Source organism: Aotus nancymaae, unplaced genomic scaffold (genome assembly GCF_030222135.1).
Source record: "Aotus nancymaae isolate 86718 unplaced genomic scaffold, 86718_ANA_hifiasm-v0.15.2.pri h1tg000049l, whole genome shotgun sequence".
Classification (NCBI taxonomy): domain Eukaryota; kingdom Metazoa; phylum Chordata; class Mammalia; order Primates; family Aotidae; genus Aotus; species Aotus nancymaae.
The window spans coordinates 8,702,707-8,727,615 of record NW_026988463.1 but is presented as its reverse complement, the minus strand read 5'-3'; the positions used below and the strand labels follow the sequence as shown (position 1 = coordinate 8,727,615).

The following is a 24,909-nucleotide window of genomic DNA, read 5'->3' as shown; positions in this document are numbered from 1 at the left end:
CCGGCCAGAATTTCCTCCCTTTTTAAGGTTGAATACTATTCCACTGTATGAACAGACCACACTGTTCATCCACCTGTCGACGGACACTGAGGTTGCTTCTAACTGTTGGCCACTGTCAATCACGTGGCTGTGGACAGGGGTGTGCAAATGTGTCTGGATTTTGATGGTGACTAATGCCTATGCATTTGTCCAAACCTACAGAACTGTGTACTAAGAAAGGGGGATTTTACTGCATACAAATGGTGCTCTAATTTTTAAAAAATAAAGAAGAAAAAAGGCATTATGAGGCAGTGGCAGCTCTAAAATTTCTAAGCAGTATGGGGGTCGCCCAGGAAATGAGTGTGGTGACTGAGATGAAGTGTTTGTGTAAGGGGCAGGCCAGCCTTGCCCTGTGGCTGCAGAGCAAAAATGCAGCCAGAGGGAGCTCATGCCACCAAATTCCAGTATATATATATATACATATTTGGTTAGAGATGGAGTCTTGTCATCTTGTCCAGGCTTGTCTTGAACTCCTGGACTCAAGCAATCCTTCTCCCAAAGTGCTGGCATTACAGGTGTGAGCCACTGTGACTGACTGAGAAATGCAGATTGTAGTGCGCTCTAACCTTAAAATCTTGGCCAAAAATATCTTAAAACTAACCCTGGCCAAGGGACAGGACACACTCCTGCAGATGCGTTCTTGAAGAAAACCCTTCACCTCCTGGATCTGAAACAAAGGCATGGTTCTAGGTGCCTCAGCCTCCTGAGTAGCTGAGATTACAGGCGTGCACCACCATGCCCAGATTTTTAGATTTTTTTTTTTTTTTTTTTAGAAACGAGGTCTCACCATGTTGCCCAGGCTGGTCGCAAACTCCTGAGCTCAAGTGATCCTCCCATCTTGGCCTCCCAAGGTGCTGGGATTACAGGCACAAGCTACCTCGCCCTGTCTACTTATCCTTATAATAACCTTGTCACCCTTTACTGATCAGAACAAGCTATCATTCTGAAGGATGCAGCTGTATCAGATTTAGTGGCAAATGTGTTAAAGCCAGTGAATGCAGAATAGTTCAGCTCTTGAAGAAACAGAGGTGGAGGCTGCAGGGGGGTCGCCCTTGGGACCCCAGGGGGGAGATGAGTCAGGCCACAGTGGAGACTGGGAAGACTCTGGGAGGAGTCTACACTAGGGATAAACAGTGGGTTAACAAGGAAGTGGATTTGGGTTATAAAAAGGGATTGTGGTCAGGCGTGGTGGCTCACGCCTGAAATCTCAACACTTTGGAGGCTGAGGTGGGTGGAGAACTTGAGGTCAGGAGTTCGAAACCAGCCTTACCAATATGGTGAAACCCCGTCTCTACTAGAAATACAAAAAAAATAGCCAGGCGTGGTGGCATGTGCCTGTAATCTCAGCTACTCAGGAGGCTGAGGTAGGAGAATTGCTTGAACTTGGGAGATGGAGGTTGCACTGAGCTGAAGTCGTACCACTGCACTCCAGCGTGGGCGACAGACCAAGACTCCATCTGAAAAAAAAAGGGATTGTACTAAATGCAATGTGGCATCCTGGATTGGATCCTAGAACAACAGAAAAAAGGACGTGAGTGGAAAAACTGAAGAAATACAAATAAAGTCTGTGATGTGTCAGGTAGCAATGTTAATTTGTACAAATCGTTTTGACAAATGTACCTGGTGAGGTAAGATGCTAACGTTAGAGGGAGCTGGGGAAAGGTGGATGTGAACTGTCTTTACAGCTTGTCAGTACATCTAAAATTATTCTAAAATAAAATGTTCCAGTTATAAAAATGGCTGCGTGCAGCAGCTCATGCCTGTAATCTCAGCACTTTGGGAGATCGAGGTGGAAGGATCTGGAGCTTTTAAACTCAGTTGCCAAAAAATGGAAACAAAGCAAACCTTTCTCCACTGGGAAAAGGATAAGGCAGTCTGGGCAACAAGGTGAGGCCCCATCTCTACAAGAAATACAGAAACTTTAGCCAGGTGTGGTGGCATGGGCCTGTAGTCCAGCTACTAGGGAGGCTGAGCTGGGAGGATTGCTTGAGCCCCGGGAGGTCGAGGCTGCATGAGCCGTGATTGTGCCAATGTACTCTAGCCTGAGTGACACGGTGAGGTGAGGCTGTCTCAAAAAAAATGATAATAAAGAAAATAAAAATGGGAGGATTATACTGGGATTTGGGGACTCTTGGGCAAAATCAGTGTAATACACTCAGTGCAAATCCAAATAGCAGCATCACTGCAGAGGACGAGACGCAGGGGCAGAAGGGTCCCCAGAGATGATTCTCCCAGTGGCTTTCGGACTTGGCTTGAGCTGCTAGAAACTGGAAGATTCCTGCATCTTGCTTTTTCTGCCTTGCAATCACTCAGTGGGGTCTAGGATAAATAGTGAGGGAAGTTAACCCTCCTCATTAGAGAGTTGGGGAAACTGAGGACCAGAGAGTACAAGCAACTTGCCCCAAGTCACACAGCCAAGAAGAGACAGAACTACAACTTAAATCTAGGTTTGCTGACTTTGGATGCCATTCTCTGTCAGATACTCTAGGCAGCCTCCACCTGAAGATGCTCATGCTTGGCACAGCCCAGAGACCTTGGCTTGCCTTGAAGGGGCTTTTTTTTTTTTTTGAAATAGAGTCTCACTCTGTCTCCCAGGTTGTTGGCATGCAGTAGCGTGATATCAGCTCACTGCAGCCTTGACTTCCCAGGCTCAAGCGATCCTCCCACCTCAGCCTCCCAAATAACTGGGACCACAGGCACGTCCCACCATATCCAGCTAATTTTTTTGTATTTTTTTATAGAGATGGGGTTTCACCATTGTTTCCCAGGCTGGTCTCAAACTCGTGGACTCAAGTGATCTGCCTGCCTCAGCCTCCCAGAGTGCTGGGATTACAAGGGTGAGCCACTGTGCCCAACCTTGGAGGGGACTTTGAGGAGCATTTCCTTCTGGCTCTGACCTGTCAGTGGGGCTCCTAAAAAAATCATATCATGAGATTAGGGTAGAAGCAGGCTGGCCCTCATTGGCAGCAGGGAAGTGGCTCCCAGAAGGGGACAGCGGGGCTGGCTGGCAGCTTGACAGCCTATCTGGGTCTAGGAACAATGTGGGGGTGATGTTCTTGTTCAAGACAGCGTGACAGTAAGAACAGAAGTTATCTGGGACATCGGGTATCAGGATCAGATGAGGATAGGTTTCTAAATCCTTGCAGTCAGCTCAGCAGTCTTAGGGTGCAGCAAGAAGAGAATCAGCTTCGGCTTTAGTGGCTGTGCAACCTTGGGCAACTCACTTAACCTCTCTGAGCTTTGGCTTTCTCATCTGCCAAACTGGAGACTCTTCACTAGGTGCTTGTAAGGAACCAGTGAGATGATATGGCATACAGAGGATGCAGGAGTTCAGTCTCAAAGGAAGAGTCATGCAGAGAGAAAGGCCCAGAGGTCACAGGATGGCAGGTGTCTTACTTGGTCAGGCCTACTGTGCTACGTGCATTCGCTGCAATGTGACTGCGCACATGCAATCTTCATGATTATTTTATAACTTGCGGGCAATGTAATGAGATGGTCCTGGTGACATAAGAAATAGTAACTGGAGGTTGGGCACTGTGGCTCATGCCTCCAATCCTAGTCACTTAGGAGGCTGAGGTGAAAGGATCTTATGAGTCTAGGAGTTTGAGGCTGCAGTGAGCCATGATCAAGCTACTCCACTCCAGCCTGGGTGACAGAGAGAGACCCTGCTAGAAGAAAGAAGAAAGAAGAAGAAGAAGGAGAAGAAGAAAAAGGAAGAAGGAAAAAGGAGGAAGGAGAAAGAAAAAGGAAGAAAGAAGAAGAAAAAAGCAGTGGCTCACACCTGTAGTCCTAGCACTTTGGGAGGCTGAGGTGGGCAGATCATGAGGTCAGGAGTTCGAGACCAGCCTGATCAACATGGTGAAACCCTGTCTCTAGTAAAAGTACAAAAATTAGCCGGGCATGGTGGCGCACACCTGTAATCCCAGCTACTCAAGAGGCTGAAGCAGGGGAATCACTTGAATCCAGGAGGCGGAGGTTGTGGTGAGCCAAGATTGCGCCATTGCGCTACAGCCTGGGTAACAAGAGTGAAACTCTGTCTTAAAAAAATATATCATAATTGGAACCCAGATATTAGATCCAGGGGACATGGTTTCATTTTTAGGAAGTCACATGAAATAATTATATGGCAGAGTTTCAGGTTTTGGTTTGGGGTGCAAAAGGGTTGATAAACCCCTTCTCAAGACTTTGGTGACCTGGCAGGAACCTGCCCTGTACAGGTTGAATACCATTGTCATCACCTGAGTTATCTCTAGCCAAAAACTTGGAAGACCCAAGATGTCAGCCAAAGGCGCCCAGCCTGCTGCCCTGGGCGTGTCCTGCTGAAAACCTTTTAGCTTCTGGAGGTCAGCTACCACCTCTCTAAGATTGCATCAGGGTGCTCATTTCATTAAGCCTCAAACTCAGTTCCTCTGCAGAACAACTCAGCCCAGACTGGGATGGAGACCGTGGATTCACCATCAAATCCCAGCACCGAAAACAGTGTGTGGCACATTGAAGCATTCAGTCAACAACCAATGAATGAGCAAATGTCAAGCAATAAGTCTAAAGAAGAAAAGGGGAGGCAGCCCTCCAAGGGCTTGGTATTTGAGGTAGAGGAGATCGGGACACATCCCGAAGGCAGTGAGTACCGGGGAAGGGTTCCACGCATGGCACAGTTTGGAGGATGGTTTGGAGGAGGTGAGAAGGGAAGTGGGAAGGATCGATGGGGAGAGGTTGTTGATAGAAATCCATGTGGGAGATGGGAGGGTTAGGTCCAGTCCCTGACTAGGTGAGAGGTGAGAGAGAGGTGAAAGGTGAGGGGGGATAGGGAAAGTCGGTGAAATTCCTGGCAGGGACAGGGTAGTACTGTTCCCTGAAATCAGAATCCCTGGGCCTTTGTTTTTGAAATATGTTTTTGTTTTGTTTTGTTTTAGAGGCAAGGTCTCGCTCTGTTGCCCAGGCTAGAGTGCAGCAGCGAGATTACAGTTCACTGCAGCTTTACCTTCCTGGGCTCAAGTGATCCTCCCACCTCAGCCTCCTGAGTAGCTGGGACTACAGGTATGCACCATCACGCCTGGCTACTTTTTTTTTAGAAATAGTTTTCCTAGAGACAGGGTCTCGATATGTTGCCCAGGCTGGTCTCCAACTCTTGGCCTCAAGGATCCTTCTTTCTCAGCCTCCCAGAGTGCTGAGATTACAGGCATGAGCCACTACGCCCAGCCAGAATCTCTGGGTCATGACGTCACAGGTTGTTGGGGACGATTCTGCCTCCGTAGGCGGTTGACACTGCAAATGTGTCTGACATGTTTGTTGACACATTCTTTTTTAAGCACCAACTGCCAAGGCATCTGGGATCTGCACAACATTTCAAAACAAAGCCAGGCTCTGGATGTAAACACATCCGGGAGCCTCCAGCCGAAGTGGGCCTCATCAGATACCTTCAGGAGGACACCTGTCCCCTCTACAGCAGCCCCTAAACCTGTCAACTAACGAAAGGCAAGAGCGTCCCCGGCCCCTCCCGGGCAGGGCACACCTACTCAGAAAGAAGGAAATTAGCTCAAACTCTGTTCATTTACAGGGAAGAACGTTTTAGGGCTAGGGATCCCGTTTTTGACCAGGATTGGGTCTTTGCTCTTCTGCCTTTCTTAGATTTCTTTTTGGGATCAAGTTCCTTGTCATGTGTGGATAAGTATGTCACTCTCTGAGTCAAAGAAAAACCCTCCAGTGATGACTGGAACTCTCCGCGGCTGTGGGAGTGGAGTTGGTACGATCGGCGTGGAGGCTGTCTGGCCGGATCTGCAGGAGCTGCACATGACCAGCAGTTCCACTCCGAGCTTCGCAGCTAACATAAACACACACACGTGTACAGCAAAAGACACACACTCGACCAGCCACAGCAGCGGTCTTCATAAGAGCCCTGAACTGAAGCTATGCAAATACCCATGGACAGACAGTAAGATTGCAGGATATCCACAGAAGGGAACGCTCTAAAGCCGTGAGGATAGATGGTCTGCGATTACACGCACCAGGAGCAATCACCCAGACATAATTTTGAATGAAATAAGCCAGAGAAGGTAAAGATACACACTGCAAAGCTCCACTTACGTGGCGATAAAGAACTGGAGAAATACAACTGGGCGTGGTGGCTCACGCCTGTAATCCCAGGACTTTGAGAGATGGAGGCAGGAGGATCGCTTGAGCCCAGGAGCTGGAGACCAGTCTGGGCAACATGGTGAAACCCCATCTCCTACCAAAAAAAAAAACAAAACAAAAAAACAAAAAAACCCACAAAAATTAGCTGGACATGGTGGTGGGCATCTGTAGTCCCAGCTACTCAGGAGGCTGAGGTGGGAGGATTGCTTGAGCCCAGGAGGTCGAGGTTGCAGTGAGCCATGATCGTACCGCTGCACTCCAGCCTGGGCAGCAGAGCAAGATTCTGTCTCAAGAAAGACAAATAAACAAAACTGGAGAAATGCAGCAGTCTGTTAAAAGTAAGGGGAGTGGTCTACTTAATTTAGCTGGAAGGAATAATAACCGGGTGGGGACATGTTCTGATTTCCTGTTACAATTTGTGCATTCTCAAAGGGAGTGAAAAAAATCCTACTCTGTTCCATATAAAGCACGGACATAAATACAACACACAGATGCACTCCATATGTACTGCATTTATGTATTACAATTTCAGGATAGGGAACAATTAGGAAAATACTGTCTAAAAATGCTCCTTAAGGGGATGTTCCAATAACAAAATAAAGTTGTGAAATGCCGTGTGACATGGGAATACTCATTGAATGGTGCATTTAGGCTCTATGCATGTCTGCATGGGGTTACACTTTTTTTGTTTGTTCGTTTTGAGATGGAGTCTCCCTCTGTCACCCAGGCTGGAGTGCAGTGGCACCATCTCAGCTCTCTGTAACCTCCTCCTCTCGGGTTCAAGTGATTCTCATGCCTCAGCCTCCCAAGTGGCTGGGATTTACAGGCTCGCACCACCATACCTGGCTAATTTTGTATTTTTAATAGAGACGGGGGTTTCACCATGCTGGCCAGGTTGGTCTTGAACTCCTGACCTCAAGTGTTCTGCCTGCCTCAACCACCCAAATTGCTGGGATTACAGGCTTGAGCCACCGCACCCTGCCATATACTTTAGTATAAATGTGCAATGGCTTTCTACCTCTCTCAGGATAGAGACGGAAGTCTTCTATTGCAGGGGTTCTCACCTGGGGTGACTGTGTCCACCAGGGGACATCTGGCCATGTCTGCAGACATTTCTAGTTGTGACAACCTCAGGAGGGAGGTGCTCCTAGCATTTAGTGGGGAGAGTCCAGGGATGCTGCTCAATGTCCCAATACACAGGACAGCCCCCCCACAACACAGAATTATCTGGCTACGGATATCCACAGTGCGAGAGTTCAGAACCCCTGGTCTAGGTGGCATCTGAAAACGCTGTGCCCTGCTGCTACTCCAGTCCTCCTCAGGTCCCTCCTTATTCTCTCTGCTCCAGCCACGCTGCTGCCTTCCCCAGTGCCCTCTTCTCCCTACTGTGGCCAGGATTGGGTTTTTGTTCCTCCCTGCTAGGCCTCTTCCTGACTAATGACTCACGACTCACTCACAACCTGCCAGACCTTCCTCCGATCTCAGCTGAACTGTCATTTCCCTGGGAAGCCTCCCTGACACCCACCCGCTCCATCCCCAAATAGCTCAGCTTCTGTGGGTTTATTCTCAGCGCCTCCACTAGCTGTGTGACCTTGGGCAAATACTTAACCACTCTGTGCCTCAGTTTCTGCATCTGTAAAATGGGGATAACAAGAGTACTTGCTTCACAGACTTTTCAATATTATAGCTATAAAGTGCTGATTATAGCATTTGGTACAAATTACGCTCTCCATAAACATTAACTATTAGCTATGCCCACAAAGCACTGCCGACCTTACTCTGTAACACTTAGTATGGCTGCAATTCTCTACTTGTGTGATTAATTGACTGCCTGCATTTTTGTTTACCAAGGTATTCTATATATCTGGCACATAGTATGGGCTCAGTAAATATTTCTGGAATGAATGAATGAATGGACTATTGCCAAAGTCTGCCCAGTGAGTCTGTGAATGGCCATGAACACATTGTGCCTTTTTCGGTGTAACCCCAAGACCTACCGCATTTTGAGGCTGTTGGATGAGTTTCAGCAGGGCAGGGTGGCTGTAACCTGAGGGCAGGAGAGTATTGTTAGAGATATCACTGCATCCAAGGGTTCCCTGTGCCCCTCCCACCTCTCCTTCCCCCTCCCTTCCTCTCCAACCCCCACAACTCTCTTTAAACACCAAAGGGTCTTTTTGCCTTTGTCGACAAAAAGAGATTCCTGGGGCCCTACCTAGCACTCCTGACTCAGAAGCTCTCAGGGGGCAGCCCAGAAATCCAACAAATTCTCTAGGAGATTCTGATCCTTGTTCAGGTTTGAGACCTACTGGACTATATAAACATAAGGGGAGAAAAGTGTGTTGAACACTGTGGCTCACGCCTGTAATCCCAGCACTTCAGGAGGCCGAGTCGGGCAGATCACTTGAGGTCAGGCGTTCGAGACCAGCTTGGCCAACATGGCGAAACCCTGTCTCTACTAAAAGTACAAAAATTAGCCAGGCATGGTAGCACGTGCCTGTAATCCCAGCTATTTAGAGACTGAGGCAGGAGAATTGCTTGAACCTGGGAGGCAGAGGTTGCAGTGAGCTGAGATCGCACCACTGCACTCCAGCCTGGGAGACAGCGAGACTCCGTTTCAAAAAAGAGAGAAAAAAGGGGGGTAGATAAATGCAAGGTCAAACAAAATTTCAAGCCTGGGGCTGGGTAGTGTGGTTCAAGAGGCCTGTGCGCTGAATTGCAGATATGATCCTCACCTTCCTCCCCAGCGCCTGCTGGCTGAGTCAGATTCGACAAATGTTTGCTCAGGGACTTAGTGAGTAGTGACACCACCTGCAATCTGTGACCCTCATGCCTTGTCCTGCCTTTATACATCTGCTTATTCCCAGAGTCCCACGGCATTTACCATCCAGACGGGGCCTGACATTGCACGACAAGGCTTAGCACACTCAGATTCAGCTATTGCTCTTCTATGAATTTATCCTACAAGTGTGTATAAAGATCTATGAACATGAATCCTAATTGTGACACTCTCATATCTCAAGACTTGAAAGCAACCCAACATCCATCAATAGTGGGTCAGGGAAATAAGCCTTCTAATGTAACAAATCAGCTGTAGAAAAGGATGAGAGAGATTGATTTGTGCTGAGTTAGAATAATCTCTGAGATATCCGCTAAGTGAAGAAGGAGAGACGCAGGATATGTGTGTGCTTAGGCAGGCACTGAATATCTCTCTAGAAGAAGCTGATAATAACTTTGCTTTTGGGAGAGGAATTGGGAAGAGGCTCAGGCTTAGGAAAGACACTGGTCCCCACGCTATTAAAATTAAAATAATGAGACAATATATGCAGCAAACCACCATGGCACATGTATACCGATGTAACAAACCTGTGCATTCTGTACATGTCTCCTATTTTTTAAATAAGGAATAAAAAAAAATAAAATTAAAATGTTTGAAGTTAATTAATAATGATTACTCTGTAGTAATGTCAGACTCAAGCAAGATTGTTGTAATCTTCTAGGGCTTCTTCAAAGACAATCTCAATGATTCTATTGCAGGTTGGCTTCCCCTATGAAGTCAAGCCCTTCCCTTCTCCTTCCTCCCTCTCTCTCTCCTTCCTTCCTTCCTTCCTTCCTCCTGTCCTTCTGTCCTCCCTCCCTCCCTTCCGCCCTCTTCCTCCTCTCCCCTCTTTCTTCTTTCCTTCCCCTTCCCTTCCCTTCCTTTCCCCTGCCCCTCCTCTCCCCTCCCTCCCTTCCATCCTCCTCCCCATTTTTTCTTTCTTTTTCTTTTTGACAGAGTCTTGCCTTATTGCCCTAGCTGGAGTGCAGTGGCACAATCTTGGCTCACTGCAACCTCCACCTCTTGTGTTCAAGTGATTCTCATGCCTCAGCCTCTGGAGTAGCTGAGATTACAGGTGTGCACCACCATACCTGGCTAATTTTTTGTATTTTTAGTAGAGATGGGTTTTTGCCATGTTGCCAGGCTGGTCTTGAACTCCTGTCCTCAGGTGATCCACCTGCCTTGGTCTTCCAAAGTGCTAGGATTACAGGTGTGAGCCACCAAACCCGGCCTGAAGTCAAGCTATTTCTTATCTCCTGGTAATGCACCTGCCCTACAGGTCATCTCTCACTCAGTACTGGGAGACAATTACACATAAGGTCGGAGAACAACAGGGTGGCAGGGTCTCTCTCTGAGAAAAGAACTCAGCACCTGACCTCATTTGTTTGACTTGAGTTTCCAAAAATCACAGCTCTCACCCTGATGAATGCATCCTCACTTTTTTTTTTGAGACATAGTCTCATTCTGTCACCCAGGCTGGAGTGCAGTGGTGCAATCACCGCTCACTGTAACCTCTGCCTCCCCAGTTTAAGCAATTTTCTGCCTCAGCCTCCTGAGTAGCTCAGATTATAGGCACCCATCACCACGCCTGGCTAATTTTTTGTATTTTTAGTAGAGACGGGGTTTCACCATCTTGGCCAGGCTGGTCTTGAACTCTTGACCTCGTGATCCACCTGCCTCGGCCTCCCAGCTGCTGGGATTACAGGCATGAACCACCGTGCCCAGCTGCCTCCTCACTTTCATGTGTCTGGAAGCCCTGGAAAGTGGCCATGTGATGGTGGATGATGCCCGTTCCCACTTCTGCCTCATACACAGAGTCCCCTGTCCATGGCGATGCTGCTCCACAGTCCCAGGATGCTTTGTGGCGCCTGGCCCTCCCTGGCTAGAGGACCAGAGGGAGGGAGTCTCAGGAGACCTGCCTCAGGGTTAGCATACCCATGGTGGCCACCAACCAGGACTTGACACCATGCCTCAAAGAGGTAAAGAAACCAGTGACTACATTCTTGGGCTTACAGGACAGCAGAGAGAAAAAAAGAAACAACTTACCAAAAAGCTGAAACTGTGCCCCAGCCAGTAAGAAGCCAATAAGGAACAGAAATTCTTGAGTTTGCAGGAGAGCAGGTAAGAAAGGAATCTCACTTTGGGAGGCTAAGGTGGGGGGATCACTTGAAGTCAGGAGTTTGATACCAGCTTGGCCAACACGGTGAAACCTCGTCTCCACTAAAAATAGAAAAATTAGCCCAGTGTGGTGGTGTGTGCCTGTAATCTCAGCGACTTGGGAGGCTGAGGCAGGAGAATTGCTTGAACCAGGGAGGCGGAGATTGCAGTGAGCTGAGATGGCACCACTGCACTCCAGCCTGGGTGACAGAGTGAGACTCCGTCTCAAAAAAAAAAAAAAAAAAAAAAAAAAGAAAGGAATCAACTTGTTGAAAATGCAGAAACTCTCTCTGCTTATGAGATCAAGAAGAAACAGGCTGAAATCTGTTGGGACCAAGATGGTCAACGAGTTTGTGCAAAACGAGTGTGCTGACGTCACAGCCTGAATTTCTCCCCCAAGGTTCATGCTGACTCCTACAGAATTTGAACATGCAATCTCTGCAGTAGCATGGAGACAACTGTCCATGCCCGAGGACTTTCCAGACTTCTCCTTTCCTTTCACCAGTCACCTGCTAATCTCAGAATTCACCCCTTGAACCTTTTGTTTTTTTTCTGAGACCAGGTCTCACTCTGTTGCCCAGGCTGAAGTGCAGTGGCGTGATCATGGCTCACTGCAGCCTCAACCTCCCCAGCTTAAGCAATCCTCCCATTTCAGCCTCCCGAATAGCCGGGCTTCCAGGTGTGCACCACCATGCCCGGTTAATTTTGGTAGTTTTTATAGAGGCAGTGTTTCGCCATGTTGGCCAGGCTGGTCCCACATTCCTGAGCTCAAGTTATCTTTCTGTCTTGGCCTCCCAAAGTGTTGGGATTACAGGCATGAGCCACTGGGCCCAGCCAAACACATTTACTTTGAAAGGAGAGTTTATATCAATGTGGCCAGAGGTTGAATTCAGTAGGAACAATCTGTTGCCTGCCCAAGCCTCTGTGCCTGGGTCACACACTCCTCCACAGTAAGAGATCAGTGTTAAAGACCTGGCATCACCCAGGGGAGACTTTCTCCTCGATAGAACAAAACAGTGAAAGTGATCTGAAACGCCTTGGGGGTCCACTCTGCCTTGTCAAGAAGATGGATGGGAGAGGCAAGGAGGGGCCCAGGCTAGGGAGGACTGTTAATATTCACCCCTGCCACTCCCCAGTCCTACTCCAACGAACGCTGGGCCTAAGGCTGCAAAGTGAGCCTTACTCAAGAAAGGAACACTCTGGGTTTCTCCAACTATTTTTGGGCCAAATGTCGCTAAGCCCTGGGTCCTTATCAACATTGCCTGTGTGTTTGGAACTTTTCTGCCTCTGGAGATAAGCCTGTTCCAGGTAAACCTCATTATGCCTCAGAGGTGGCGTGCCTTATGGGCTTCTGAAGAAGAGATGAAAGCAGAGCTGGTCCCTCTGATCAGGGAAATTCTGCCTTGGGCTTTTGATGCCGTGGGACCCCCACATTTCAGGGCAGGGCAGGGGCAGGAGTCTGCAAGACGGCTGCCATAGAAATAAGCTTGGGAGGCAGGGAGTCGTTTGTTCACATCCTGGCTTAGCCTTGGACTCCCTGTGTATACCAGGCAAACCCTGCAAGCTCTTGAGACTTGGGCCAGTTAGTCAACTGGAGGTGATGTTAAAAGACTCTACTTGAAGGCAGTTGTAGCCATGTAATGAGACAACATATAAGGCACTTAGCAATATGCCAGATGTATAGTAAATCCACAATAAGTATTAATGTAAAAAAAAAATCTTTTCAAAGACTACAGATATGGGAGAACAGGTGGCCAGAGAAAGAACTTCTAGAATTTCTAGATTTTTTTTTTTTTTTTTTGCTGAGACAGAATCTTGCTCAGTCACCCAGGCCAGAGTGCAATGGCATGATCTTGGCTCACTGCAACCTCTGCCTCCCGGGTTCAAGCAATTCTCCCGCCTCAGCCTCTCCAGTAGCTGGGATTATAGGCATGCACCACCATGCCTGGCTTATTTTTTTTGTATTTTTAGTAGAGATGGGGTTTCACCATGTTGGCCAGGCTGGTCTCGAACTCCTAATCTCCTGATCCACCTGCCTTGGCCTCCCAAAGCACTAGGATTACAGGCATGAGCCACCGTGTCTGGGCTTGTTTTTGTTTTTGTTTTTATTGAGACAGGGTTTTGCACTATTGCCTAGGCTGGAGTGCGGTGGTATGATGATAGCCCACTGCAGCCTCAATCTCCTGGGCTCCACTGATCCTTCTGACTGAGACTTCAGAGTAGCTGGGACTAAAGGCACTAAAAAAATTTTTTTTGTAGAGATGGGGTTGGGTCTCACTATATTGCCCAGATTGGTCTTCAACTCCTGGCCTCAAGCAATCCTCTTCCCTTGGCCTCCAAAAATATTGGTATTACCAGTGTGAGCCACTGTCCTGGACCAAACTTCTAGTTTTTTAAACAAATGCTGCTAATCTGATTCCCTGACCTTCACGCACACCGTGGGTAGCTGGACATTCAGACTGAGGGAGTCCTGGGGGTTGGGTCACTATCCCACAGCTAATACACAGTGGAGCCAGGATTTCAACCCAGGACAACTCAAGAGCCCATCCCTTCTACTCCAACACAAAGGGGAGATGGGGTTTTATAAATTTTTGTCTCCAAAATGCCTTCTGTGGCCAAGGTATCCCTGAATAACGGACTTCCCCAAAAGAATGAGTCATCTGCTTACTGTCTAATCATGTCTTAATGGGAAATCAATAGGTAGGAGGAAATGGGCAAGGGAAGAAGAGGAGGAGTGGACACCCACGGCTGGGTCTCAGGGAAAAAGGCTCCAGGCTGCTGACCAGGGGGGCTGTGGGAGGTGCTGATGGGGGGCAGAGGATGCCCTGGGCTCCTCTGCAGCAGAAGAACCAGCATCAACTGTGAAGGGACAGGCTTCATCAGACACAGCCCACGGACTTACTGAAGGCAACCGGCAATCTAGCAGCCAAAGGAACATTAACCAACCAAGCTGCAAATAGCAGCTACCTGCATTTCCAAATTAGGCCTGTCAATCCTGTCTGTGTGCCCTTTTCCACAGTGAGTCACGCTCTATATGGCTGGGAGGTAGGCCTGGGGAGGCAGAGGCTGTGGGCCTCCCACCGAGGTCACTTTCACTGGGGAGGTCACCGTTTCCCAGCTGCTGTGTGTGTTCGTTGATAATAACTCCAGCTGCCTCCTTGCCTGGAAAATTGCCCGTGGCAAATGGAAGCTGCTTTGCAGAGGAGATTACACAAGTTCTCCCCTCTGGCAGCTGATGGGCAATGACTAGCTGGCACAGTAGCATAAAAAGCTGGGCCCTCTGCTTCAGTCCAAGACCAACTCTGGGGTGTGACGCACGCCCCAGAGCCCCAAGTGGGGTCAGGCTGTGGGTAGTTCCAGCTGAGACCTCATCCTTCTTAGCTTCTTCCCCCTGCCCCAGGCTGTTTCCCTTCCTCCCCTTTCTCCTGGGAGCTCTCCCTCAATCAATAACCTGCCCAGGAATCCCCCTCTCTGTCTGGGTTCAGTGGCTCATGCCTATAATCCCAGAACTTTGGGAGGCCGAGGTGGGAGGATCACTTGAGTGCAGGAGTTTGAGACCAGCCTGGGCAGCATAGTGAGACCCCACCTCTACAAAAAATAAAAAAATTAGGCCAGGTATAGTGGCTCGTACCTGTAATCCCAGCATTGTGGGAGGCCGAGAGAGGCAGATCACTTGAGGGCAGGAGTTCTAGACTACCCTGGCCAACACGGTGAAACCCCATCTCTACTAAAAATACAAAAATTATACAGGCATGGTGGCGTATGCCTGTAATGCCAGCTACCTGGGAGGCTGAGGCATAAGAATTGCTTGAATCTGGGAGGTGGAGGTTGCAGTGAGCTGAGATTGCGCCACTGAACTCCAGCCTGGTGCACAGAGCAAGACTCCGACAACAACAACAAACAACAAACAAACAAACAAACAAAAACCAGGGAAAAAAGAAATCCCCACCTCAGGCTCTTCTGGGAAACTCAACCTAAGACGCCTATATAGTGGCCACAGTGGTCACACAGATGGGTTTGCATTCTAGCTATAATTCCTATGCAACCTACCAAACCACTCTAAGCTTTGTTAATTAATACATACTTACCTTGTAGGGTTTGGGAGAGGAGTAGATGAGAGAGGACATATAATATGTCTAATAATATACCCTTTATGAATTACTTATTTTTTTCCTACCCTTGAGTGAAGTGTCAGGCAACACCCTGGGATGTGCCTACTGGAAGCCACATCCTACAACCTGGATAGCCACAACTAGCAGAGAGAGAAATGGAGGTGATATCCAAGGAGTGATTTCCCAGCTCTTACCTATGGGGACAGAGGAGATTTGGGAATAAAGATCCAGCATTCGGTTGCCATCAACATCAACAAGGTAATTGCCTCGGCTCTCTTCGTAATTGCAGAAAAAATGCACAGCCTCTGCATTCTTGGAGAAAGAAGAAACCAACTCAGGCTCACTGCCATTCCCTAGATTCGTGGTCCTTCAGAATCAAGCTTGAATCACTGACGTACATCATATCATGACCATTCTATGGACACATAGGGGCATCTGTGGGTGCTGGCAATGTATTTCTTGCTTTGGCTAAGTGCATGGGTGGTCTGCTTTATAACAGTTCAATAAGCTGTGATTTTATATTTTATGAATTTTTCTGTATGTGGTTTATACATCAGAACAAAAAAAGAGATACAAATCTGAAGTCGATTCTGTTAAGATATGTTTGGTAAACCTCAGTGCAATCTCAAAGAAAACTAAAAATATATAGTAATCATTAAAGAAATAAAAATGTCACACTGGAAAGTACTCACTTAGTGCAAAATAATAAAACATTACAAGAGGGCCAGGTGTGGTGACTCACACCTGTAATCCCAGTACTTTGGGAGGCCGAGGCAGGTGGATCATTTGAAGTAAGGAGTTTGAGACCAGCTGGGCAACATGGTAAAAACCCCATCTCTACAAAAATTAGCCAGATGTGCATGCCTGTGATCCCAGCTACTTGGGAGGCTGAGGCAGGAGAATCACTCATACCCAGAAGGCAGAGGTTTCAGTGAGCTTAGATTGTGTGGCACTGCACTCCAGTCTGGGGTGACAAAGTAAGACTCCATCTCAAATTAAAAAAAAAACCAAAACATTAAAAGGGGAATAAAAGAACAAAAAAGACAGAAGACATGTAGAGAACAACAATAAATGGCAGCTGTCAATACAACTATATGAATAATAACATTAACTGTGAATGGATTAAACAATCCAATCAAAAGGCAGAGATTTTCAGACTGGATAAAAAGAACCAACTCCATGCTGTTTACAGGAGACACTTTATATTCAAGAACACAAATATGTTGAAAGTAAAAAGATGGAGAAAGTTATCTGATGCACACAGCAACCATAAGAAAGCTAGGGTTATATTCATATCAGAAAAAATAGACTATAAAAAATGTTACTAAAGAGAGAATATTATAATATTAATATTATAAACGGTAAATCCACTAAGAAGATATGACAGTTATAAACATATTTGCACCTAACAACAGAGCCCTGAATAAAGCAAAATCAAAATTAAAGGGAAAAATAGTTTTATAATAATAGTTGGAGACATCAACATCTGGACTCCATAATGGATAGGACAACTAGGCAGAAGGTTAGCAAGGCAATAAAAGACTTGAACAATATTCTAAAAGCAACCAGACCTGACAAACATCTATAGAACACTCTGCCCAACAACAGCAGACTACAGAATACATATAGAATATTCTCCAAGCTAGACCATATGCTAGGCCATAAAAAAAGGCCCAATAAATTTAACAGGATTGAAATCACAAAAATATGTTTCCCAACCATAATGGAATGAAACTAGAAATCAATAATAGAAATAAATTTGGGAAATTTACCAAAGCACAGAGATTCAACACCATGTAAATAACCAATGGGTCAAAGAAGAAATCACAAAGGAAATGAGAAAAAACGTTTAGAACAAAAGTCAACTACATTTTTTAAAAAAAGAGTCAGAACAGATTAAGCATCTGGCTTTTAGCTCAATTGTGATAAAGAAGCAACAAAAGGAATGTTACCTCATCCTCACTTACCTGAATTATATTCAGCTGTTTCATTAACTCCTGCAGGCGAGAAGAACAAAATCATTACAGCAAGTACACACTCTTGCCAAAATAGCTTAAAGTCTTTCATGTTTTCCCAAGTCTTGGCATTTTTTCTCTTTTGCCAATAACTTAATAGTTTATTAGTTAGTCAACAATCTTACTTTAAAAATTACTTGATATAAATAGTTGGCAGGAAACTATTCCATTACACAGTTAAATGATCAGTACAATAGATAGGTTAGAAATTCAGACACCTGAAAGATAAATTAAAATATTTAGCAAGAAAATCTTAAACTGAAGGTGTGTATCTAGTGCCCATAAAAACACAGATTCTCTGTTATTTAGGGGAAAAAAGACGTTAACACCTCATTAAGAATATAAAACAACTGAAAATATTAACTTGCACATCAAAGAACCTTTTACAATTATAATCCAAATGCTCCATAAAGCACTTGTACTTTATTCTATACAGAAACAGGGAATTAGAAACTAGTTGCTTTGATATTACAAAGATGTCAACTCCAAAAGTAATTCAACATAAAATAGATGTTGCAGTTAGTGTCTAAAAATTATATATGTCCACATAAAAACACAGGATAATATTCATGACAAGAATACGAAAAGTTATTACAAGAATTTTACTACTACTAGATTAAAATCTGTACCCCCAATAGAAATATGCATTTAAAATGTCTCCCATTTTGTTAGCAAAACTCTATCCAAAATAACTATAATCACTTACATTAATACAAAGATTTCCGGATTTATAAAATAGTTGCAATGACAAAAGAAGTACGTTTTGACGGAAAAAAAAAAAAAGACGCTATGGATAAAATATGCAAAATATGCAAAGAAAAAAATAAATTTGCATTAGAAAGGTTTCAAGATCAAGTTCAAGGGCATTTGATCTTTGAGCACTGTGCCACGTAACATTGCCAGGTTCTTCCACTGTTGGCTGGATATTGTACCCCAGCCCTTGACTCTGGACTTAAGAGAAGGTATAACTTGCTTTGGCCAGCAGAAGGAGGCAGCAGTGATGGCGGACCCATGTAGAGCCCAGGCCTCAACAGAACTATAGCATGGGCTGGGCGCGGTGGCTCACACCTGTAATCCCAGCACTTTGGGAGGCCAAGGCAAGCAGATCACAAGGTCAAGAGATCGAGACCATCCTAGCCAACATGATGAAACCCTGTCTCTACTAAAATTACAAAAATTAGCTGGGTGTGGGGGTGCATGTCTGTAATCTCAGCTACTTGGGAGGCTGAGGAAGGAGAATTGCTTGAACCTGGGAGGTGGATGTTGCAGTGAGCTGAGATCGCACCACTGTACTGTCTCAAAAACAAACAAACAAACAAAAACTATGGCATGTTCTCCTCTTGCTTTTGTACACCTTTGCCATTGCCGTGAGGAGAAGTAGCCTTCTGGAGGATGACAGACACGGGGAGCAGAACCAAATCACTGCAGTGATTCAAGCCATGCCTAACCTAGATCAACCGACAGCCAGCCATTCCCCAGGAATGGAGGTGAGCCCAACAAAGCTGCCTACCCAACTCCCAATTAACCTTAAATACATGAGCAATTGGCATGCTCTATAATACTGAGGTTTTCGTGGCTGTTTGTTATGCAGCATTACTGCAGTAATAGACAACTGATACATCCTCCTCTGTGATGCTTCTTTTTTGGCTTCTTTGTGGACTTCTCTTTTTTTTTTCTGACATGGAGTCTTGATCCATGGCTGGATATTGTACCGTAGCCCTTGACTCTGGACTTAAGGCACCGCAAGGACCTTTGTCACCCAGGTTGGAGTGCAGTGGCACCATCTTGGTTCACTGCAACTTCTGCCTCCTGGATTCAAGCAATTCCCTTGCCTCAGCCTCTGGAGTAGCTAGGACTACAGGTGCCCACCACCACTCCTGGCTAATTTTTGCATTTTGAGTAGGGACAGGGTTTCACCATGTTGGCCAGGCTGGTTTTGAACTCCTGACCTCAAGTGATCCACCTGCCTCGACCTCCCAGAGTGCTGGGATTACCGGCGTGAGCCAAGGTGCCCAGTCCTTCTTTGGCTTCTTAGGGCAAAATGGCCTAATTGAATATCTCGGCTCTCTGGTGGTGAACTCTCTGAAAGCAGCTGACAATCAATACAAGTCCCTAAGCTTAGCCGTGTTCTTACTTCTTAGCCCCTTTCTCCCTTTTCCAAAATACCCCACTCAGGTGTGCTCAACTCACCCGAGATCTAGGCCCTGGGACTTCCGTCTTCATCAGAGGCCCATCATAGTCAAATTCAATGTCGACTTTGGCTGCGGCTTGGCTAATGTGTCTGGATCCTGCAGTAAACAAAGACAATGAGAAGGTGACAGCAGAGATCATGAGGATTCTGCCCTGACAAATGCCCCATGTATTTAATAGAGGTAGTGCCAGGACCTTAGCCCCATCCCAGCCAGACCACCCCAGAACACTGTGGGGCACCACAAGGACCCTGCAGATTTAAAAATGGGAAAACCCAGTGTCAACAAAGTCGTAGGGTAATAGGCAGGCCCCTGTTTTCCTGGCATGAGTACAAGCTGATGCCAGCTTTCTTTTTATTTATTTTTTTATTGAGACAGGGTCTTCTCCGTTGCCCAGGCTGGAGTGCAGTGGCCCCATCACTGACCTCCCAAGGATCAGGTTATCCTCCTGCCTTAGCCTTCTGCGTAGCTGGGATTACAGGCATGCAACCACCATGCCTGGCTAATTTTTATAATTTTAGTAGAGACGGAGTTTCGCCATGTTGCCCAGCCTGGCCTCAAACTCCTGGGCTAAAGCAATCCACCTGCCATCACCTCCCAAATTGCTGGGATTACAGGTGTGAGCCATCATGCCCGACCTGATGCCAGCTTTCTGTTGCTTTCAAATGAGAAATCTCATTTTTTACGATTCATCCTAAGAAAATAATGGGACCAGTACAAAGATAGAGGTAAAGAGTATTCATCATAGTATTGTCTATAAGAACAGCAAAGAGGGCCAGATGTGGTCACCCATGCCTGTAATCCCAGCACTCTGGGGGGCCAAGGTGGGTGGATCCCTTGAGCTCAGAAGTTCACAACCAGCTTGGGTAACATGGTGACACCCCATCTCTAAAAAAAAAAAAAATAGCTGGGCATGGTGGTAGCTTTACTTCCAGCTACTTGGGAGGCTGAGGTGGGAGGACTGCTTCAGCCTGGGAGGCTGAGGCTGCAGTGAGCTGTGATTGCAGCACTGCACTTCAGCCTGGGCAATAGAGTGAGACCCTCTCTCAACAAACAGACAAAAACAACGAACAACCTAAATGTCCAGCACCAGAAGTCAGCTAAGTAATGTGGCATAGTCAACCATTTCATGGAATCTTATGTACCCATTGTTTTGACGTTGACATTTTGAATATTCATGAACATGGAAAGATGCCCATGGTATTAGCATGGGAAAGGTCAGATTCTAAATATTATCCAAACTTTGTAAAAATGTAAGCTACATCCAAATGTATATAGCCCAAAGTTTCACAACCTTGAGAAAATTATTTTGGGCTGGATAATCCTCTGTTGTGGGGGGCTGTCCTGTGTATTATAGAATGCTTAGCAGCATCCCCGGCCTCTACCCACCAGAGGCCAGGAACACCCACACCCAGTTATGCCAGTCAAAATTACCTAGGAAGGAATCATCACATTTCTAAATTCAGATGGTCCCATTTAATAAATGGTTTTTGTTTCAAAAACAAAGTTTTGGTCTGACATGGTTGGGATCTATATACCCGCCCAAATCTCATGTTGAAATGTAATCCCTAATGTTGGAGGTGATTGGATTATGGGGACAGGTTCTCATGGCATAACACCATCCATCCCCCTTTGTGCTATTGTGGAGGCAGTGAGTTCTCACGAGATCTAGTTGTTTATTTTTAACTTTTTTTTTTTTGAGATGGAATGTCACTCTGTTGTCCAGGCTGGAGTGCAGTGACACGATCTCAGCTCACTGCAACCTCCGCCTCCCAGGTTCAAGTGATTCTTGCACCTCAGCATCCCAAGTAGCTGGGATTACAGGTGCCTACCACCACGCCTGGCTAATTTTTGTATATTTTGTAGAGACAGGGTTTCACCATGTTGGCCAGGCTGGTTTTGAACTCCTGACCTCAAGTGATCTATCCACTTCAGCCTCCCAAAGTGCTGGGATTACAGGTGTAAGCCACTGTGCCTCGCTGAGATCTGGTCGTTTAAAAGTGTGTGGCTGGCTGGGCGCAGTGGCTCATGCCTGTAATTCCAGCACTTTGAGAGGTCGAGGCAGGTGGATCACCTGAGGTCAGGAGTTCAGGACCAGTCTGGCCAACTAGTGAAATCCCATCTCTACCAAAAATACAAAAATTAGCTGGGTGTGGTAGTGCACACCTGTAGTCCCAGTTACTTGGGAGGCTGAGGCATGAGAATCACTTGAACCTGGGAGGCAGAGGTTGCAGTGAGCTGAGATTGTGCCATTGCACTTCACACTGGGTGACAAAGCGAGACTCCGTCTCAAAAAAAAAAAAATGTGTGGCTCCTCCCCACTTGCTCTCTTGCTCCTATTCCCACCATGTGAGACACCTTGCTCTCTCTTTAACTTCCACCACGATTGGAAGTTTCCTGAGGCCTCCCCAGAAGCTGAGCAGATGCCAGCATCATGCTTCCTGTACAGCCTGCAGAACCATGAGCCAATTGAACCCTTTTTTCTTTAAAAATTACCCAATCCTAGGTATTTTTTTTGTAGTAATGCGAGAACAGACTAATACATGGTCATGCATCATTTGTTTGAAACGCATTTCACATTTTCCACATAATGTATAAATAATTTACAGGGGGTGTTTGGGTTCCTGTCCCACAAATCCTTGTAGCGCCACTTGTTGCTGAAACACAAAGGGTAGCTCAAGCCCAAGGCTTGCCGATCCCTGAGTGAAAGACAGGTGTGGTGACTCCAGGACAAGTGTGTCGGGGTTTCCCGTCAGCAACCCCTAGAAATCCCTCTAGTGTTACTGTTGATCTTTCACCTTCCTGGTACTATTCGGTGGTTGGGAAGTGTCAGTTCCTCTTATGGGGGTTGCCATAATTGTACCAAACTAGGGAATCAGTGGACACTTCATACAAATTATATAATATATTTAAATATATATATATATATATTATATATATATAAAAATATATATATATAAAACTGTTTCCATTAAACAAGAGGGGACTGTAAAGCTCAGAGAAGTTAAGAAATGTGCCAAAATCTCCTGTAACATACACCACACATACACACACACAAGCGCGCGTGCTCATATAGCCTGTCAAACTATACAAAGCTATGAGATTTGGAAACATATTTAAATTCACTCTTAATTTTCCATAATTGCTTTGGTTATCAAAAAAGGTTTCTGAATTAATTATGTAACATCATGCTGTCTTTTGAACAAAAAGTACAGTTAAAATACAGAACTACACTTACATAAAGATGAAAAAACAAGCCTTTATTTTCTTCTTTTTGATCTGAAAAAGGGAATTCCTAAAGAGTATTCCATTAGAAGAGAGTTAAAGGTCATAGAACATATGATATAACTATAATTTTATAATTAAATTTTATAATTATAAAAATATATGATTTTTTTTTTTAAAAGAAATGAGGTCTCGCTATGTTGCCCAGCCTGACTTTGAGCTCCTGGGGTCAAGCGACCCTCCTGCCTCAGCCTACCACATAGCTAGGACTATAGGCACATACCACTTTGCCTGGTTCCTTTTTTTTTTTATTTTTTTGAGACAGGGTCTCACTCTGTTGCCCAGGCTGGAGTGCAGTGGTGCGATCTCTGCTCACTGCAACCTCTGCATCCTGGTTTTGAGCAATCCTCTTACCTTAGCCCCCTGAGTAGCTGGGACCACAGGCATGCACCACCATGCCTGGCTAATTGTTTGCATTTTTGGCAAAGAAGGGGTTTTGCCACCCACCTCGGCCACCCAAAGTGCTGGGATTACAGGCGTGAACCACCACGCCCGGCCCTATTTTTTTTACACTAAACTGTTTATTTTTCCTTGACCAGAACTCAGGATTACTGGACAGCGTTGATTCCAGTTAGCTCTTCAGGGATGCCTATTTTGATAAAAATAGGTCTTCACCGGTGCAGATCTTGCTTTGTTTCCAGCAAAGGGGGAAAATGAAAAATTAGAAATTAGCAAGCTGTTCTTAAATGAGGACACACACGTCCTCCTTTCTTTTCTCCAGAAAGCGTCTTGACATTGCATTGTAACAATCAGATTTCTTGGGAACTGGAGTGTGGAGATACTGGGAATGGGAGCAGTTCACAGGGGGAGCCGCAGCTGAATGGATCCAGAGAGAAATAAGCAGAGAGTGTGGGATCAAGTGGAGCTGCAATAATGAGAATGTCAAGGCCGTGGGGGAATAGGACCAGGGAGGCAGGGAGAGGTGGTAAAGAAAGGGCAAGAACTGGTCAACTGGGAGCGCTGAGGACCAGATGCAAGGTAGATGGGTCTGTTCCCAGAACTATATCAGTTCCTATTGTGTTTTCCATAAGTTTACTCACAACTGTGCTATCAGAAAGGGGGGAAATGGGGAAATTAACACATATTCAGCCTTTACTAAAATGCTAGGCTGGCCCTACCTAGGCAAACTCCCACCTATTGCTTTAAGTAATCCACAAATAAATACAACAATATAGATAGGTATTGTTCACAGTTTACAGATGAGGATCAGAGAGGTTAAGTGACTGTCCCAGTGTCACACAGCTAATGAGCTGCAGAGTCAGGATTGGAACCCAGGTTGTTGCAATCTCAATATTTTTGCTTTCCCTTCTAATCTAAATGTTGGCTTTTCCAAAAGAGGAAAATAAGTACTATTACAATGAATATTCTCTTAATGATGACATATAACACCATGTACCACAAGAGAACAGAACAAAAATGGAAGGGACAAGTAAACCTTTTCTTGGATCTCGTCTATGAAGACACAGAAGCAGATTCAAGTGTGTATTGAGCACTTAGGGTGAACAAACCAGGAATTATCCTGAGCAATTTACATGGCTTACCTCATCTAATTCTCACAAACTCCTATGAGGTAAATGTTATTATTCTTACGTTACAGAATAAGACACTGAGGGCTCAGAGACGTTAATTAATTTGCCCGAGATCACACAGCTATCAAATGGTTAGCAGGAAATTTGCCCATCCGACCTCTTTCCTAGAAGCTGTGAAGGGAACTGAGGCCATCTTTGATTTCATCTAGCGCTAGCCTTTCAATGAAACATTTGCAGCAAAACAATACACTTCTCTCAAAGGCAAATTTTAATCGTGATCATAAAGATGCAAAAAAACCCAGTTTGAATTAATACGGAAGGATCAAGCATTTTCATTCATGAATAAAATAACACACCCAGAAAGCAAGAGTGTGCTATCGACATACAAGACCGGATGCAGTGGGCGAATGGTCCATCCAGCCCAGCCCTCTGGGGCTCACAGCCCTCAACGGTGATGCCAAGCCGGAGTCCATTTTTAGCTCCAAACTATAAAGCAGCCAGCAAACATTTTTAATGTGCTCTTGATCTCTAGACTGAGAGTAATAAATGAATTTCACATTCTCAAATGGCGAAAGTTCTGTGCGTGAGCCTGGCCGGAACGAAGGTCAAGACCAGCTGGAGTTGTTTGTTCGGTTT

General features: G+C 45.8%; 1 protein-coding gene across 4 annotated transcripts in view; it reads right to left on the bottom strand.

The window, feature by feature from the left end:
* Nucleotides 1-24,909, bottom strand: part of ABAT (4-aminobutyrate aminotransferase) — a 114,269-nt gene that overhangs the window by 22,505 nt on the left and 66,855 nt on the right. For all 4 annotated transcript variants that reach the window (XM_012448277.2, XM_012448275.2, XM_012448276.3 and 1 more), the window contains exons 3-6: nucleotides 19,461-19,558; nucleotides 17,223-17,252; nucleotides 15,450-15,567; nucleotides 8,169-8,218 (exon numbers count right to left, since the gene is read on the bottom strand). In XM_012448277.2, the coding sequence (XP_012303700.1) occupies nucleotides 8,169-8,218; nucleotides 15,450-15,567; nucleotides 17,223-17,252; nucleotides 19,461-19,558 (296 nt within the window). The remainder of the gene's footprint in view (nucleotides 1-8,168; nucleotides 8,219-15,449; nucleotides 15,568-17,222; nucleotides 17,253-19,460; nucleotides 19,559-24,909) is intronic.